We start from the raw sequence: 16,430 nt of genomic DNA on the forward strand, positions 1-16,430 counted from the left end.
TTATGAAGAGAAGCTCGTAAACTGAACAGATTTGGTTGGAGAAAAGAGATTGAGAGAGAAATTGGTCTAGGTTTTTTTAAATATTGAAAGAAATAAACTGTGGGTACCAGCCTAGAGGATAAATTTACACATTAATGAGACAAGAGTGAATTTCCCGCTCCCGCTACCCTCATGCCATGGGACTGTGATCTCCGCAAAGGCTTTATGACACTTCAGGCAAAATTTCATTGGCCCTGTGGTGGTGGGAATGGAGTGAGAGAAGGGGTGAGAGCAGTTAAAAGGCATGGGCCCAAGCTCCCTGATGTCGACCTGCCATTCTTTTATATGCGGGGGGCAGGATGGATCAGTGACAGACAATCAGTGACAGGCAGGAAATTAAGGTTGTTAAACAGCCAATTATCAGGAATTTTCCTACCTTTTCTGATTTTACAGATGGCTCACGGGATTCACGGAGGCTCAAATTCTCGCCTACTCAAAGGAGATGGGATCTTAGTGGCATTTGAGTTGAGGAAGGAAACTGGCAGCCATGCTTTGAAGCTGCCCACAGGCTGTGTCTTGGAGAAGCAGTGCCATCAAGTTTAAAGGCACTGTAGAGGGTGGGGCCAAAGTGAAATATTATTAGTGGAAGGGCGTCTCCCAGGTCCACTGCAGCAACTGGAGGCGAGACAAAGTTATTGCAAGGTTCATTCCAGTGGAGGCTTCGCTGGGCTATGGGATCAATTCTTTCTGACTTTGACTCCTCCAGTGTGAAGGAGATTGGAACAGAGATAGGGAATCAGCCATGTGGAGTATCTATGCAGTCGCCATGGCAGTCTAGTGCACTGGGGAAGCTATTGGATGTGGACAAGGAGAGTGCATGATAACAAGAGAGCAGCCTCTTGAAGAAGGCAAAGGGCGTATCATCAGAGGTTCAACTTCATGGAGATGTCCTAGCACCAATGTCTATGAAGGCTGTATCTCTACAAGCAGATGGTGGCAGAGCTGTTCCATGGATTGTCTAAAGATTTATGTGGCATCTCTCAGTCAGCAGCCCATTATTGCATAAAGGTGGACACTGTTGCTATGTATCATCAGGCTGGACGATATATCTGGTTCATAACCAGTCAGGCCAAGGGGGCAGTCAGGTTTGGGGTCATGGCTGGATTTATCCAGCTGTAAGGGGTCATTGCCTGTATTCATATGGCCATCAAGGCTCCCTTAGAGCCACCAAGCGCCTTTGTGAAAACACTCCCTCAATGTTCAAGTTGTCTGCAACTACCATAAGTGAATCCTGCAGGTGCGTGCGAGGTTTGCACAAGGGGCCATGACTCCTACATCCATAGACAGTCCCAGTTGCCTCAGCTCTTCAGGCCACGTGAACGCCTTCATGGCTGGATCCTCGGGGACAAGGGTTATCCGCTGAAGACATGGCTTCTGAACACACAAGCAGAAGATACATACAGCGCTGCCATATGAGCATGAAGGCCACCATTCAGCATGCCATTGGAGGCCTTGATAGATCTTGGGGAGCCCTTCAATATGCACTTTCAAGCGCCAGTCCATGCAATTACACACTTGCTTATGGAAATGTATACGGGGTGGTTTCCCTGTTCCTGAAGTTGATGTGGGAGCAGCCTACTGCCTTTCTTTCTTCAGTGCATGAGATGGCTGTGGCTTGAGTCCTCTGAGTGCCTGCACCTTACTTGGGGCCCAGCACATTCAGAGCCATCTGTATCTATGCAAGGGCTGCCTCAGTCATCAAACCAGCATGCAGCATTAGTATCACTGTCAAAGGGGCCAAGGAACCACCTTCAACAATCAAAGCAGCTTGAGAGGAGTGATATTGCCTTCAGCCTGTCCATTGTCTGCCCTTTCAGGTTCCACATGCACTGGAGTCATGCACCTCAGGGAGCAAAGGGAAGATGTGTGGCTGGCCCATCTTATCCATGCATCACTCCAATGATCTCATGGATGTGGCCATGCTTCCAAACCTACTACTTAGAGGGATAAGAGCAGCAGATGCATCGGAACACCACCACCTGCAAGTTCCCCTCCGAGTCACACACCATCCTGACTTGGAAATATATCACCATTCCTTCACTGTTGCTGGGTCAAAAACCTGGAACTCCCTAACATCATTGTGGGCGTACCTACACCGCATAGACTGCAGCGGTTCAAGAAGGCATCATACCACCACCAAAGGCAATTAGGGATGGGCAGTAAAAGCTGGCTCAGCCAACAACGCCCAAATCACATGAATGAATTTAAAAAATGCTATGGAGGACTGCACGCACCCTGCATCTGCTCGGTGTTATGTTCCATGAAGGTCGTCACTCAGGACGGCTTGTGTTCACATGCCAGAGAAATGTTGCCACTCATGGCACTCATGGACTCCTCCATTGTTTTCACATGGGACTGCACTGCCTCTGAAACTCTGACAGATGTCTGCATTCTGTTGCTGAAACATCTGCCACTTTGCTGATGACATCAGAGACTCACCATCTGCATGAAGCTGAGCATTTCTGGGCCTCTCCTTACTCCTGCAAGGGAAAGTGGCCACAACTATCACTGCCTCCATTACCTCCTGTGTTCCTGTGCAGTGCTTACTAATATCATTTAGGGAAGGAAACCTGCTGTCCTCACCTAGCCTGGCCTACATGTCACTCCAGATCCACAGTAATGTGGTTGACTCTTGATGCCCTCCTGATATGGCCTAGCAAGTCACTCAGTTGTATCAAACCACTACAAAGTCAATAAAAAGGAATGAAACCGGATGGAGCACCCGACATCGACCTAGGCACCAGAAATGACAATTGCAAACTCAGCCCTATCGTCCCTGCTAAATCCTCCTTACTAACATCTGGGATCTATGCCAAAATTGGGAGAGCTGTCTCACAGGCTAGTCAAGCAGCAGCCTGACATAGCCATACTCACAGATCATGTTCCAGACAGCACCATCACCATCCCTGGGTCTGTCCTGTCCCACCGGCAGGACAGAGCCAGTAGAGGTGGCGGAACAGTGACATACAGTCGGGAGGGAGTTGCCCTGGGAGTCATCAACATCAGCACCAGCCCCCATGAAGTCTCATGGCATTAGGTCAAACTTGGGCAAGGAAACCTCCTGCTGATTACCATGTACTGCACTACCACCCCCCGCCCCCCCCTCAGTACTCCTCCATGTTGAACATCACTTGGAGGAAGCACTGAGGGTGGAAAAGACGCAGAATGTACTCTGGGTGGGGGACTTCAATGTCCATCACCAAGAGCGGCTCGGTAGCACCACCACAGACCGAGCTGGCCGAGTCTTCAAGAACATAGCTGCTAGACTGGATCTGCAGCAGGTGGTGAGGGAACCAACAAGAGGGGAAAACATACTTGACCTGATCCTCACTAACCTGCCTGCCACAGATGCATCTGTCCATGACAGTATCAGTAGGAGTGACCACCTCACAGTCCTTGTGGGGACGAAGTCCCGCCTTCACATTGATGATACCATCCATTGTGTTGTGTGGCACTACCACCGTGCTACATTTCGAACAGATCTATCAATGCAAGACTGGGCAACCAGGAGGCACTTTTGCCATCAGCAGCAGCAGAATCGTACTCAGCCACAATCTGTAACCTCATGGCCCAGCATATCCCCCACTCTACCATTACCGACAAGCCAGAGGATCAGCCCTGGTTCAATGAAGAGTGCAGGAGGGCATGCCAGGAGCAGCACCAAGCATACCTAAAAATGAGGTGTCAAGCTGGTGAAGTTACAACACAGGACTTCTTGTGTGCCAAACAGCATAAGCAGCAAGTGATAGACAGAGCTAAGCAATTCCACAACCAACAGATCATATCTCAACTCTGCAGCCCTGCCACATCCAGCCATGAATGGCAGTGGACAATTGAACAACTCACTGGAGGAGGAGGCTCCACCAATATTCCCATCCTCAATGATGGGGGAGCCCAGCACATCAGTGCAAAAGATAAGGCTGAAGCATTTGCAACAATTTTAAGCCAGAAGCGCCAAATGGATGATCCATCTTGGCCTCCTCTGGAGGTTCCCAGTATCACAGATGTCAGTCTTCAGCCAATTCGATTCACTCCACGTGATATCAAGAAAGGCTGAAGGGACTGGATACTACAAAATCTATGGGCCCTGACAACATTCTGGCAATAGTACTGAAAACTTATGCTCCAGAACTTGCCACGCCCCTAGCCAGTCTATTCCAGTACAGCTACAACACTGGCATCTACCTGGCTATGTGGAAAATTGCTATCAAGCGGCACTTGCTTAGCAATAACCTGCTCATTGATGCTCAGTTCGGTTCCACCACAGTACTCAGCTTCTGACCTTATTACAGCCTTGGTTCAAACATGGACAAAAGAGCTGAACTCCAGAGGTGGGGTGAGAGCGGCTGCCCTTGACATCAAGGCTGCATTTGACTGAGTGTGGCATCAAGGATCCCTAGCAAAACTGGAGTCAATGGGAATCAGGGGGAAAACTCTCCACTGGTTGGAGTCAAACCTAGCACGAAGGAAGATGGTTGTGGTTGTTGGAGGTCAATCATTTCAGTTCTAGGACATCACTGCAGGAGTTCCTCAGGGTAGTGTCCTCGGCCCAACCATCGTCAGCTGATTCATCAATGACCTCCCTTCCATCATAAGGCCAGAAGTGAGGATGTTCGCTGATGATTGTACAATGTTCAGCACCATTCGCAACTCCTCAGTTACTGAAGTTACTGAAGTCCATGTCCAAATGCAGCAAGACCTGGACAATATCCAGGCTTGGGCTGACAAGTGGCAAGTAACATTTGCACCAGACAAGTGCCAGGCAATGATCATCTCCAACAAGAGAGAATCTAACCATCGCCCTTTGACATTCAATGGCATTATCATCACTGAATATCCCACTGTCAACATCCTGGGGGTTACCATTGACCAGAAACTGAACTGGACTAGCCATGTAAATACTATGGCTACAAGAGCAGGTCAGGGGCTAGGAATTTTGCAGTGAGTAACTTACCTCCTGACTCCCCAAAGCCTGTCCATCTACAAGGCACAAGTCAGGAGTGTGATGGAATACTCTCCACTTGTCTGGATGAGTGCAGCTCCCACAATACTCAAGAAGTTTTACACTATCTAGGACAAAGCGGCCCACTTGATTGGCACCACATCCACAAACATTCACTCCCTCCACCATCGACGAACAGTGGCAATAGTGTGTACCATCTGCAAGATGCACTGCGGAAACTCACCAAGGCTCCTTAGGTAACACCTTCCAAACCCACGATCACTACCATCTAGAAGGATAAGGGCAGCAGAAACATGGGAACACCACCATCTGGAAATTCACCCCCAAGCCACTCACCATCCTGACTTGGAAATATATTGCCGTTCCTTCATTGTAGCTGGGTCAAAATCCTGGAACTTCCTCCCTAAACTATGGGTGTAACTACACTACATGGATTGCAGTGATTCAAGAAGGCAGCTCACCACCACCTTCTCAAGGGCTATTAGGGATGGGCAATAAATGCTGGCCTAGCTGGCGATGCCCACACCCCATAAATGAATAAAAAAAACTAGATTGTGCCACCTGTCTACAGGCTCAACAAAGCCCACTGATGTGAATGTACCTGTGCTGATGGAGAGTGTGATGGAATGAAGTGACCCATTGTCTTGAGATGGCATTGCATCCTGTGAGCTTTCCACTATTGCAGAAACCCTGATCTCTTCCTCACCTGCTGCTGCACCTGCTGGAGAAACATGATTTAAATGAAACAACTGCTGCTTCAACCATTAATCAGGAGCTTCCGGCGTTGTTAAACACCCAGATAAGAGTCACTGGCCACACATGGTCTAGGGAATGAAGGATGCAACCGCCACTTTACTTACTCTCCATTGGCTCCACGTCCATTTCACCTCAGCAAGAGGTTGCTCTGCTGCGACCCATTTAATGCCAGTGGTCTCCTCCTCCATCAGTGTCACCATGGGGATGAAAGGCACTCCATCTCCCGTGCATTTATGTTCCCTGATTTTATGGGCCCAATTTTGCCCTCGTTGAGCGGGCAGGCCCAGGAGCGGTCGCAAAGCTGACCGCCACCCGTGATCGGGCCCCGACACCGATTTCACTCTGGCTGGCCAGTTAACGGCCAGCCAGCGTGAAATGCACGCTGCAGCGTTCAGCGCTGCTGGGGTGCGGGCAGGAGGAGTGCGAGCGCTGAATTGTGTGCATGTGCGGGGGTGCGCGCAGTGAAAGCACCCTGAGGCACAGAGCTGCCTCAGGGAGCTGAAGATTTTGCACAATAAAAAGTATTAAAAATTAAGGAAAACATGTTCCCTCATGTGACTCTGTCACATGAACAGGGACATGTTAAATATGAGTTGTAAAAGTTTGTTTTTTAATCGCTGGTCGAAACCTCATCCTGCCCGTGGATGAGGCTTTGCCAAAAATGCAAAGGCTACTTAGCCTATTCACCCGACCGGCAACCAAACGGTTGGACGGTCGGCGAAACATCAGATTTACCTAATTGATTAAGGGCCATAATAGGCCGCTTAATGTTGACGGGCCTGCCACCACCTCTCACACGCACCTGCTGAGCAAAATATTGTGAGAGTGCACAATGATGTCAGGGCGCTCGCCTGATGTCATCGTGCACTATTTTACTTTCGTTCGGGTCGGGCACGCACCCACCCAACGAGGGAAAAATTCGGCCCAAAAGTGCACTTCCCCTGCAAGAGTAAACATGGGCAGTGTGACTCTTGTCTCATGGCCCATCTATGCTAGTCACTCTGAGGCACTGTAAATATGCTACACCACACTGTTGGGGTGGTTACTTTACATTCCACCCACCTCATTGCAACATTCACCCATCACTGACCATGGAGTTCTGGTCTGCAGCCTGTCTGAGTGTTATACATGTGCCTTTAAAAATGGTGCCACGCAGTGAAGTGCCAGCACTATGACCCGACTGCCACCCTGAATTGGTTGGTTGTTCCCGACAGCCATTAAATAAGAGGACATCCTGCCACCCAACCATGTGTGCCTCTGACCGAGATATCACCCTGACATTAGGTCATTCGCACAATTGGTAAAATTCATGCTTTTGCGCCAATTAACACTTAAGCAAGCTGGATGAATTTTATACCTTGTTATGGTCTAGTCAATAATAAGCACAAGGATGTTGATATTAGGGAATTCAGCAATGGTAATGCCATTGAAGATAAAGGGTAGGTGTTTAGACTCTTCTCTTGCTGGAGAGGGTCATTGCCTGGCACTTGTATGGCATGAATATCACTTGCCACTTATCAACCCAAATTTAAATGTTGTCCAGGTCTTGCTGCATGCATGCATGGATTGCTTCAGTATCTGAGGAGTTGTAAATGGTACTGGATGCTGTAAGATCATCAACGATCACTTCTGCACTATGTTGTAGGGAAGATAATTTGATGAAACAGCTGAAGCTGGTTGGACAAAGGACACTTCCCTGAGAAACTCCTGTAGTGATGTCCTGAAACTGAGATGATTAGCCATCAACAACCACAGCCATCTTCCTATGTGCTAAATATGACTTCAGCCAGTGGAGAGTTTTCTCCCTCAGTTACCCATTGACTTCAATTTTAATAGAGCTCCTTGATGTCATGCTTGGTCAAATGCTGCCTTGAAACCAAGTCACTCTCACCTCAATTCTGGAATTCAGCTCTTTTATCCATATTTAGACCAAGGCTATAATGATATCTAGAGCAGAGTGGTTCTGGCGGAACCCAAACTGAGCATTGGTGACCAGGTTATTAATAAGTAAGTAATTACAGCTTGATAACACTGTCGCTGACACATTCCATCACTTTGATAAATGAGAGTAGAGTGCTAGGGTGGTAATTGGTCAGGTTGTATTTGTCATTTTTTGGGGACACAGGATGTACCTGGGCAATTTTCTATATTGCCAGGTAGATGCCAGTGTTGTAGCTATACTGGAACAACTCGTCTAATGCCATGGCTATTTCTGAAACTCAAGTCTTCAGTACTACATCTGGGAGGTTGTCGGGACCCAATGCCTTTGCTGTATCCAGTGTGCTCAGCTGCATCTTGATATCACATGGGGTGAAGCGAATTGGATGAAGACTGGCTTCTGTGGGGGAAATTCGGTATGAGGCTATGATGGATCATTCACTTGGCACTTCTGGCTGAAGACAGTTGAAAATGATTCAATGTTGACTTTTGCACTGACATGGTGGGCTCTGCCATTGTTGAGGATGAGGATGCTCATGGAGCCTTCTCCTCACATTAGTTGCTTAATTATCCACCGCCATTTATGGCTGGATGTGACAGGAATGCAGAGCTTTGATTTGATTTGGTGGCTATGGGATTGCTTAGCTCTGTCTATAGCATGCTTCTTCTGCTGTTTAGCATGCATGTGGTCTTGTGTTGTAGGTCATTTTTAGGTGCACCTGGTGCTGAGCTTAGCATGCTCTCCTGCACTCTCCATTGAATCAGGGTTGGTTCCCCCTTCTTGGTAATGGTAGAGTGAGGTATACGCTGGGCTATAAAGTTACAGATTGTGTTGTAATGGAAGTCTGCTGCTTCTGATAGCCCACAGCACTTCATGGATGCTTAATTTGAACTACTAAATCTATTCTGAATCTATTCCATTTAGCACTGTGGTGGTGGTATTGCCACACAACACAATAGAGGGTTTTCTCATTGTGAAGATGGGACTTATCTCCACAAAGACTGTCACAAAGTGCTCACTCCTGCAATACAGTTATATGTTAGATGCATCTGCAACAGGTAGGTTAGTGAGAACAAGGTCCCTCAGGTCAACTTTCTCACCACCTGCATCATGGCAGATATGTCCTTTGTGACTTGGTCAACTTGGTCAGTAGTGACGCAGACATCCAAATAAATAAAGTCGTGGGTTTAGAGAGGTCAGTGAGAGAAATATTTCAAAGTATGACTACATCATTAAAACTTCCAGATATCTTGTGTTGTAAAACCCTTTGCATGTTGTTACACACAACCAATACATTAGGAAATGACTATAGGTGGAATGGAGAGTTTTCTTCATTCATCAAGTGCAAGCTGTGGACCTTTGATTTTATGGATTTTATTTTTAATTATTATCTTTTACATATATACATTGATTGAGAGTACACTGCATGCACCAGTTATGGTTACCCATTGAGGAAATGAAAATGTATTAAAATTTTAACTTCTTTTAAAAGTCACAATGTCTAAATTTTCCACAAGAACTGTGATACACACACATATATATATTATCGGACTCAACCACAAATTATTTTGGGGAAGACAGTAGTGAGGTTGTGTTCCATTTTTATGTTTATGTTAGATTTTATACAGATTTCAATTGATTTTTCTTGTTCTAATTGACCTAAACTGTAAAACGACTGATGTCATATTACGTACGATCTCTGGTCTGTGCAGAATTAGTTGTTTTCAACTGGGTGGTGTCAGTGTTCCTGGGATAGGCTAGGATAAAAGAAAAAATCATGAACTAAATTATATAAAATGATTGTTCAATATACCAATATTCTTTATGTGGAATAACAAATAGCAGGGAAGCTGTAACCACACCTTAAGCTTTGCTCTTGCAAAGCTGTGTAATTCTATGAATTCCATGGGAGAAGCGGGCAGGACCGGAAAATCCCGGCCCATGTAAATCACTCCTGCAAACCATTATAGATTTTCAGTGGGAACTATCTCCTATATCATAAAATTCTGTCTTTCACATCAAAATGGTGTATTCATGAAACCACTTTTGTTGATAGTACAGTGCAATTGTGTGAACCACTTCTGTATTTGGATTTTGTTGCAGTCATGATGCATGAAATGATTTCCTTTTAATCTTTCATTTTGTTTGGTTTTCTCATTAATGTTCATCAGTTCTATTTTGTTACTTGCATTTTAATTTCTCACTGGTTGACTTTGCAGGTGGAAATGGAGCAATATCTCTGGTTAATGAATGGAGTCAGTCAGATTTCAAAGCAGTTCTTCAGACCACCCCAGTCCCTCCCCCCGATCCCCCCCTCCCAACCATCCACGCCCCTACAGACTAAGTTGTGCTCCCAGATGTTCTACCTGGCTGTTACACTTGTGATGAGCCATGGTCTTTGTGACACCATTAGGTAACATGCCCTGAAGTGGAGGAGTATTTTATCTCCAACATGATAATTGAGAGCAGCTTCTCATCCTGCTGAATTCTCCCAGCACCTGTTCATAATGAGCATTGAGCAGGTTTTCCCATTTCCAGTCCTTTGCCAGTGCTTAGGTACTGCTCCAAGCTTGTCTCTTCCCTGGAGGTGAGACATATCATTTGTGATTGAGTACACACATCTTTACTCTGAACTTAATCACGTATTATCGGACCCGTAGGTCCATGGTGCTGACACTGTGAACATGTTCTATTCCAACCGCATCACTTGATAAGCACAATAAACTAGGTTCACCAGGAATGGATAACCAAGGCATTTGGATCCAGCTCTATGATCTTGTTATTGAAACATTGTTTAGCCTTCTGGTTGATCCATGTGCTATGATAGCTCAGTCATTCTCCCACTAGTGAAAAATCAATGCACAATGAAGGAAAATGGAAAAGAGGGAGGGACAGAATCAAGAAAAAAATTGAATATGCTCTTCCAGTTTCCTGCCTTGCAAAGCAGCTCATGTTGAACTCTGCACATTTAACTGATTGCATGTGCATGGAATGCTGGATTTCATTTGCACTCTGGTAAGTAGGTATGGCACTGAGTGCGCCAACAACCTCGACTACATCTTACTTTTCCCTCTTTTGTTCATCACAATTTTATGCTTTCCACTTCTTTTCATGGTTCAGTTTGAAGTTCAACTAAATCAAATAAAAATGTATTGATATTATTGTCCCTGAAGGCAAGAAGGCTTTCTATTTGGCTCTGCCATTATTATAGGCCATTTCTGAAATTCCAGATCTTCTAACCCCAATCTCATCCCAGATGTGCAGTCAATTAGAAGAACTTTCTTTCACTTTTGGAAGTTGGGTTCAAATCCAGGCTAAACCAATGAGGAAAAAAAGCCTCTTCTCTCTGGTAGCTGTAAGTTCCTAAGTGAAATTAGTCTACAATATCTTTAACTTATTTGTTACATTCTATTAGATAGTATCCAAAGTACAGGAATAGGCCATTCAGCCCAACATGGTCATTCTGGTATTTATGCTCCTCATGATTTTCATCCCACCCGTATTCATTAGCCCCATCAGCAGATTCCGTTGTCCCTCGTGGTTTATCTAACTCCTGCTTAAATCCAACTATACTATTTACCTTGTGGTAGAAAGTTCCACATTCGCACCACTCTCTAAAAAAGAAGTTACCTCTAAATTCCCTATTGGATTTATTAATAACTATTTTATATTTATGGCCCCTAGTTCTGGTCTTACCATAAGTGGAAACATCTTCTACATTGATTCCATAAAATGCTTTCATAATTATAAAGAATTTTTTCGGGTCACCCATCAGCATTATCTTTTCTAAAGGAAAGCGACCCAGTCAATTCCTGATAGGTGCAACCTCTCAGTTCCATTTAATAAGAATTGATCTTTAATCTATTTCCTATTGGGTAAAAAAACAGAAACATAAACTGCTTAATTTTCAGTTCTAATTAGCACTAAACTGAGGATAGAAAATTCCAAACCTCAGAGATTAATGTTGAAGCTGATTAATGTTGGATTGGAAGGAAAAAGGTGGAGAAAACGTGAATCCAGATGGGGCATAGAAGCAAAGTAGAAGCTATCATGTTCAATCTACTTATGGCAGGTAATTTAAAAAAGCAAGTTGACAGGGATTCAGTGTGAAAAGAAAGGAGGCACAAACAGAAAAACATGTAATCTTTTAAAGTGGTTTGTCATAAAAACCCAATTGATTGACTAATGCCCTTTAGGGAAGGAACTGTGCTGTTGTTACCCAGCCCTTCCTATATGTGGCTTTGGTTCCACATCAATTTGGTTGACTGCAAAGTGCCCTCTGAAGGCACATAGGCATGTCCAGGCAACTAAGAAATGGGCAACAAAAGTTGGCCTAACCAGGGATTCCTGGATCATGAGAAAGAATAAAAATATACTTTGTGTAACCTATGCCTATAAACCTATAAATAGGATATTCCTAAGCACCCAAGTGAGATTTTGACAAGGTCCCATGTAAGAAGTCAAGCCTTATTTTATACAAACTTATTTCAAAAAGAGTCATCATTACAATTTCTACATTTTAGCCATGGTTAATGCATTGACTTCATTTATAATATGAATGTGTTAGCTTGACACAAAGTCAATGTCTGCTGTTAAATTACGTTATGGGATAGAGTTTCCACTGCAATGCAATTTGCCTCAAATTGGCCAAAGCACAAAAGATCATGAAATTTCAAGTGCAAGTTACATCCAGAGCAAACTGAGTTTCCACAATTTTTTGTGCGGATTTAGAAAGCGCCCAAAGCTGGCCACAGCTTAGCATCAAATTAATAGGCATGGTGAATTTTCAGTAACTGGGATTGATTGCAGCCCTTTGAGAAGGCCCTTAAAATTAAGCTGTGTTTTTAGGTGGAAAGGCACAAATATGCAACTTTAATTCACTAAGAAACTGACTAGTACATGTCAATGAAACTAGTAAATGGTTACGCATAGTTCTTCAAAGTCATTGTCTGTTATTTAAAATTGGGTTACTCCCATATGTTAAAAATACTTTTTTTTTTTGGTCAGAGCCTTTGCTTCTCTTAACTGCCTGTGATACATTTAATCTGGGCCTGGTGACTTATCTACCTTCAAAGACGCTAAACCCTCTTAATATCTCTCTCACTTTGCTTATCCCATCCAATATTTCATCAAAGCAGAAACTCTATCCCCAACATTTTATGATAACTATTCAGAGCAACAGATGATTCCATTTGTGAAAAATAAAAGTTACAAGGAAGGGTGAAGGAGGTTGGATTTGTTTACATTGGTAATGAAATGTTGAGGTGACCCAGTAGAAGTTTTCAAGAATGTGAAGTTGATTAATAAAAGCAAAGTGGTCACTGTAGGAGCCACAAATAGAAAATAAGCAAAATAAGATTGAGAATTGAAATGAATTTTTCACCCAAAGGGTAATCGAGTTATGAGGAAAATCCATTCAAGTGAACATAACAGAAGGTCTCAGAGACAATTAGACAATCCTCTGGAGGGAGAAAGCTTTGAAATTTAATGAGAAAGTAGGTAGGTGGAGTTGATCTATTGAAAAAGAATGGGCTTACACTACACCTAAACAGACAGATTTTAGTACTATTGCGTAAGTGATTGTGGATACTGCACTGGCCAGTCAACCTGGTAACTTCTATTTCTTCACAGGAAGGAACAACAGAAGAACCAGAAACACGGAAAGACAGTGTGGGAGCAGCGAATGAATGAGATGAGAAAGCAAAATCTGATGACCAGTCGGGAGGCCATTTACAATGAGTTAGACCCTGATGAGAGATGGAAAATGGCCTACTCCATGAATATACGACGTGACATGAAAACACACCTGGATCGGCCTTTGGTCGTTGACCCTCAGGAAAACAGGAACAACAACACTAACAAAACCAGGCCTTCAGAACCCTCAGCTGATCAACGAAGCAGTCAACAGAGGGCTGAGGAGTTTCTGAGAAAGCAGACACGTTACCATGATCGAGCCAATGATCCGAACAAAGAGAGGACATCTGAGAGGGAAATGGGGGGATTGGAACAGGGAGACAGGCCCAAGAGGTATCATAGTAACAACAAAGAAGGAGAATCAAATCGAGATGGTGTTCCTAGAGATGTGGAATACCGTGGAAGGGACCGGGAAGGAAACCATGAGAAAAGCACAAGGGATGGTGATGGTGAAAGAAATCGAACCAATGAATCTCACCGGCGGCACCAACACAGACCAGGAGTAAGCAAAGAAGGGAGAAGTGCCTCACCAAGGCCTGAGGGAGATAGAGAGCGCAGGCACAGGCCACACCGGCGTAATGCAGAAGGTCACGATGTCAGTGGAATGGAGGAGGGTGTCAAAAGTGAAAGAAGTGAGAAGCGTTCAAAGCACAGGGAGGGTACCAGGGGTAACAAGGAAGGGAAAGGAGGCGGAGAAAGCGAGAATCCAGATGGGCCGGAGAAACGGCGTAGGAGCCGGCATGCTCAATCCACTTATGACAATGATGCAAAAAAAGAGAGAGATGACAAGGATCCAACAGCAAAAGAAAGGAGACACAAACGGAAGAAGTATGTAATGCTTTCAAGTGATTTAACAAAACTTTTAAGATAATATGGTTCTGTTTATAAACACTCATTGTATGAAATGTAAAACCCATTGCCCAGAGTGCTTATATTGTATATTAGATGTCTTAAAATGGCAGTCTGTCTTGCCATGATAGCAATCATTAATGCATTCCAAAATAAGACACTCAGGTTTCACAGATCAGGAGTTATGTCAGTCCAGATCAATTATTAACACTGAGTCAGAAGGTTGTGAGTTCAAGTCACAGTCCAAGTTTTGAATACATAATGTAGGTTGGCACTCCAGTACATTACCAAATAAGTGCGGCATTTTGAAAATGCCAGTCTTTGAGAGTCATTTAACTCTTCTGTCTATTCCTGTGATTCAGGTGAATGCTGTGGATCCCTTGATCTTATTTGAAGAGCAGTAGTGATTATTTCAGTGTCCTTGCCAATATTCATCCCTTAATTTACATAAAAACAGATTAAATAGTTATTCCTCTCATTACTATTTGTGAGTGCTTCCTGTGTGCAGAATTGCTGCAAGTTTGCCCACAGAATAATAGACACTACATTTCAAAGTAATTCATTATGTGTATGAAACCAAGACATGATAAGCTACAACTTAATTACAACTGTAATTTTTAAAAATCTGTCAGCTGCTTATTTTATTTTTGTGCTCATGAACATATTTGTAAGAGATTCAAAAATGATTGATGCACAAAAATCTTAGAGTGAAGACATAACTGGTACTGAGCCATACAGACTGGCAAAGCCCCAAGTCTGATGTCTGTTCTGTGCTGAGTTACCTAATCTCAACCAGAGCGACAGGAGGATCAGGAAAATTTACCATAGTATCACTTGGGTTGGAGAGATGAGAAATCAGCCAGGGTTTCCGCGACTGATCAATTTCCAGTGAACAACTGATGAAAAGCATGCATCTGTATTCAGGCAAGGACATAATTGGCCTCGGCTGCGAATTGCTGCACACCCCAGCAACATGTTACCAAGAAGGAGCAGGTTATTACAAAAAAAAGTACCTCACACTTCCCCCACTCTAAACTCTCAATCTCAGGACAAAGAACATTTTGATACCCCACATCTTCTCATTATGAGGACTTTTTCATGCTCTGCATGATAAATTTTCCAGTCCCCTTCCACCACAACCACTACTCAGGATCTCCTTTATGGTGGCACAGCTGAGATCAAGGGCTGAACTGTGACTGTTCAGGGACAAAGATCTTTTATCTCAGTGCTCCTCAATGCAACCTATTGGACGCCAATACTTTAGCACAGTGCAGCCCTCTTGATTAACCAGTGCATTTACTTTAACCCTGCCGATCCTTATGAATAGTGAGTGGTGAGCCTGTGGAATTCGTTATGACAAAAAGTAGTTGAGGCCAAAACATTGTATGTTTTCAAGAAGGAGTTAGATATAGCTCTTGGGGTGAAAGGGATCAAAGGATATGGGAAGAAAGTGGGAGCAGGCTATTGAGTTAGATGATCAGCCATGATCATAATGAATGGCGGAGCAGGCTCGAAGGGCTGAATGGCCTACTCCTGCTCCTATTTTCTATGTTTCTATGAATAAAGGCCCCCTTTAGGCCTTAAAAAACACTCTACACAATGAGAAGACCAGTAGTCAAGAACATTGGGAGTTAGGAACAATCCAAAATAAAAATCTGATCCACGATGTAGAAGTCACTGGAAACTAATCTGCTTTCCCAAAAGTTACAAGTTTCTCAATCCATGGGTAACACAGCATGATGAAGCAATGTGTACAACATGTATAACTGACTGATACTACATAATACACATTGCATTATTATGGAATGTACATACACAAGTTAAAAATATATACTGAATTATATAACATAGGCTGTTGGATTGTGCACTGATAAATGTATATAAAGCATGCTGATTGGCTTTTAAAATATTCGCTGACTCCTATAATCAGTGTGTCAGCTGTAGCTCACTAGTAACATGCTTGCTTCTGAGTCAGAAGGTTGTGGGTGCAAGCCCCACTCCAGAGACTTGAGCAAAAAATCCAGACTGTCACTCACAGTGCTGTACTGAGGGAGCACCGCGCTTTGGAGGTGCCATCTTTTGGATAAGACACTAAACAGAGTCCCATCTCCCTTCGCAGGTGAATGTAAAAACATCCTGATTTTGAAAAAGGGAAAGGGAGTTATCTCAGTGTCCTGGGCCCATATTCCT

The 16,430-nt window shown here is 44.0% G+C and overlaps 1 protein-coding gene across 1 annotated transcript in view; it reads left to right on the top strand.

Annotated features, from left to right (window-relative positions):
- LOC144668888 (voltage-dependent P/Q-type calcium channel subunit alpha-1A-like) overlaps positions 1–16,430 on the top strand; it is a 741,147-nt gene that overhangs the window by 523,029 nt on the left and 201,688 nt on the right. The window contains exon 21 of the mRNA XM_078531346.1: positions 13,329–14,219. Within this exon, the coding sequence (XP_078387472.1) occupies positions 13,329–14,219 (891 nt within the window). The remainder of the gene's footprint in view (positions 1–13,328; positions 14,220–16,430) is intronic.

Source organism: Cetorhinus maximus, chromosome 28, assembly GCF_964194155.1.
Source record: "Cetorhinus maximus chromosome 28, sCetMax3.hap1.1, whole genome shotgun sequence".
Taxonomy (NCBI): Eukaryota; Metazoa; Chordata; class Chondrichthyes; order Lamniformes; family Cetorhinidae; genus Cetorhinus; species Cetorhinus maximus.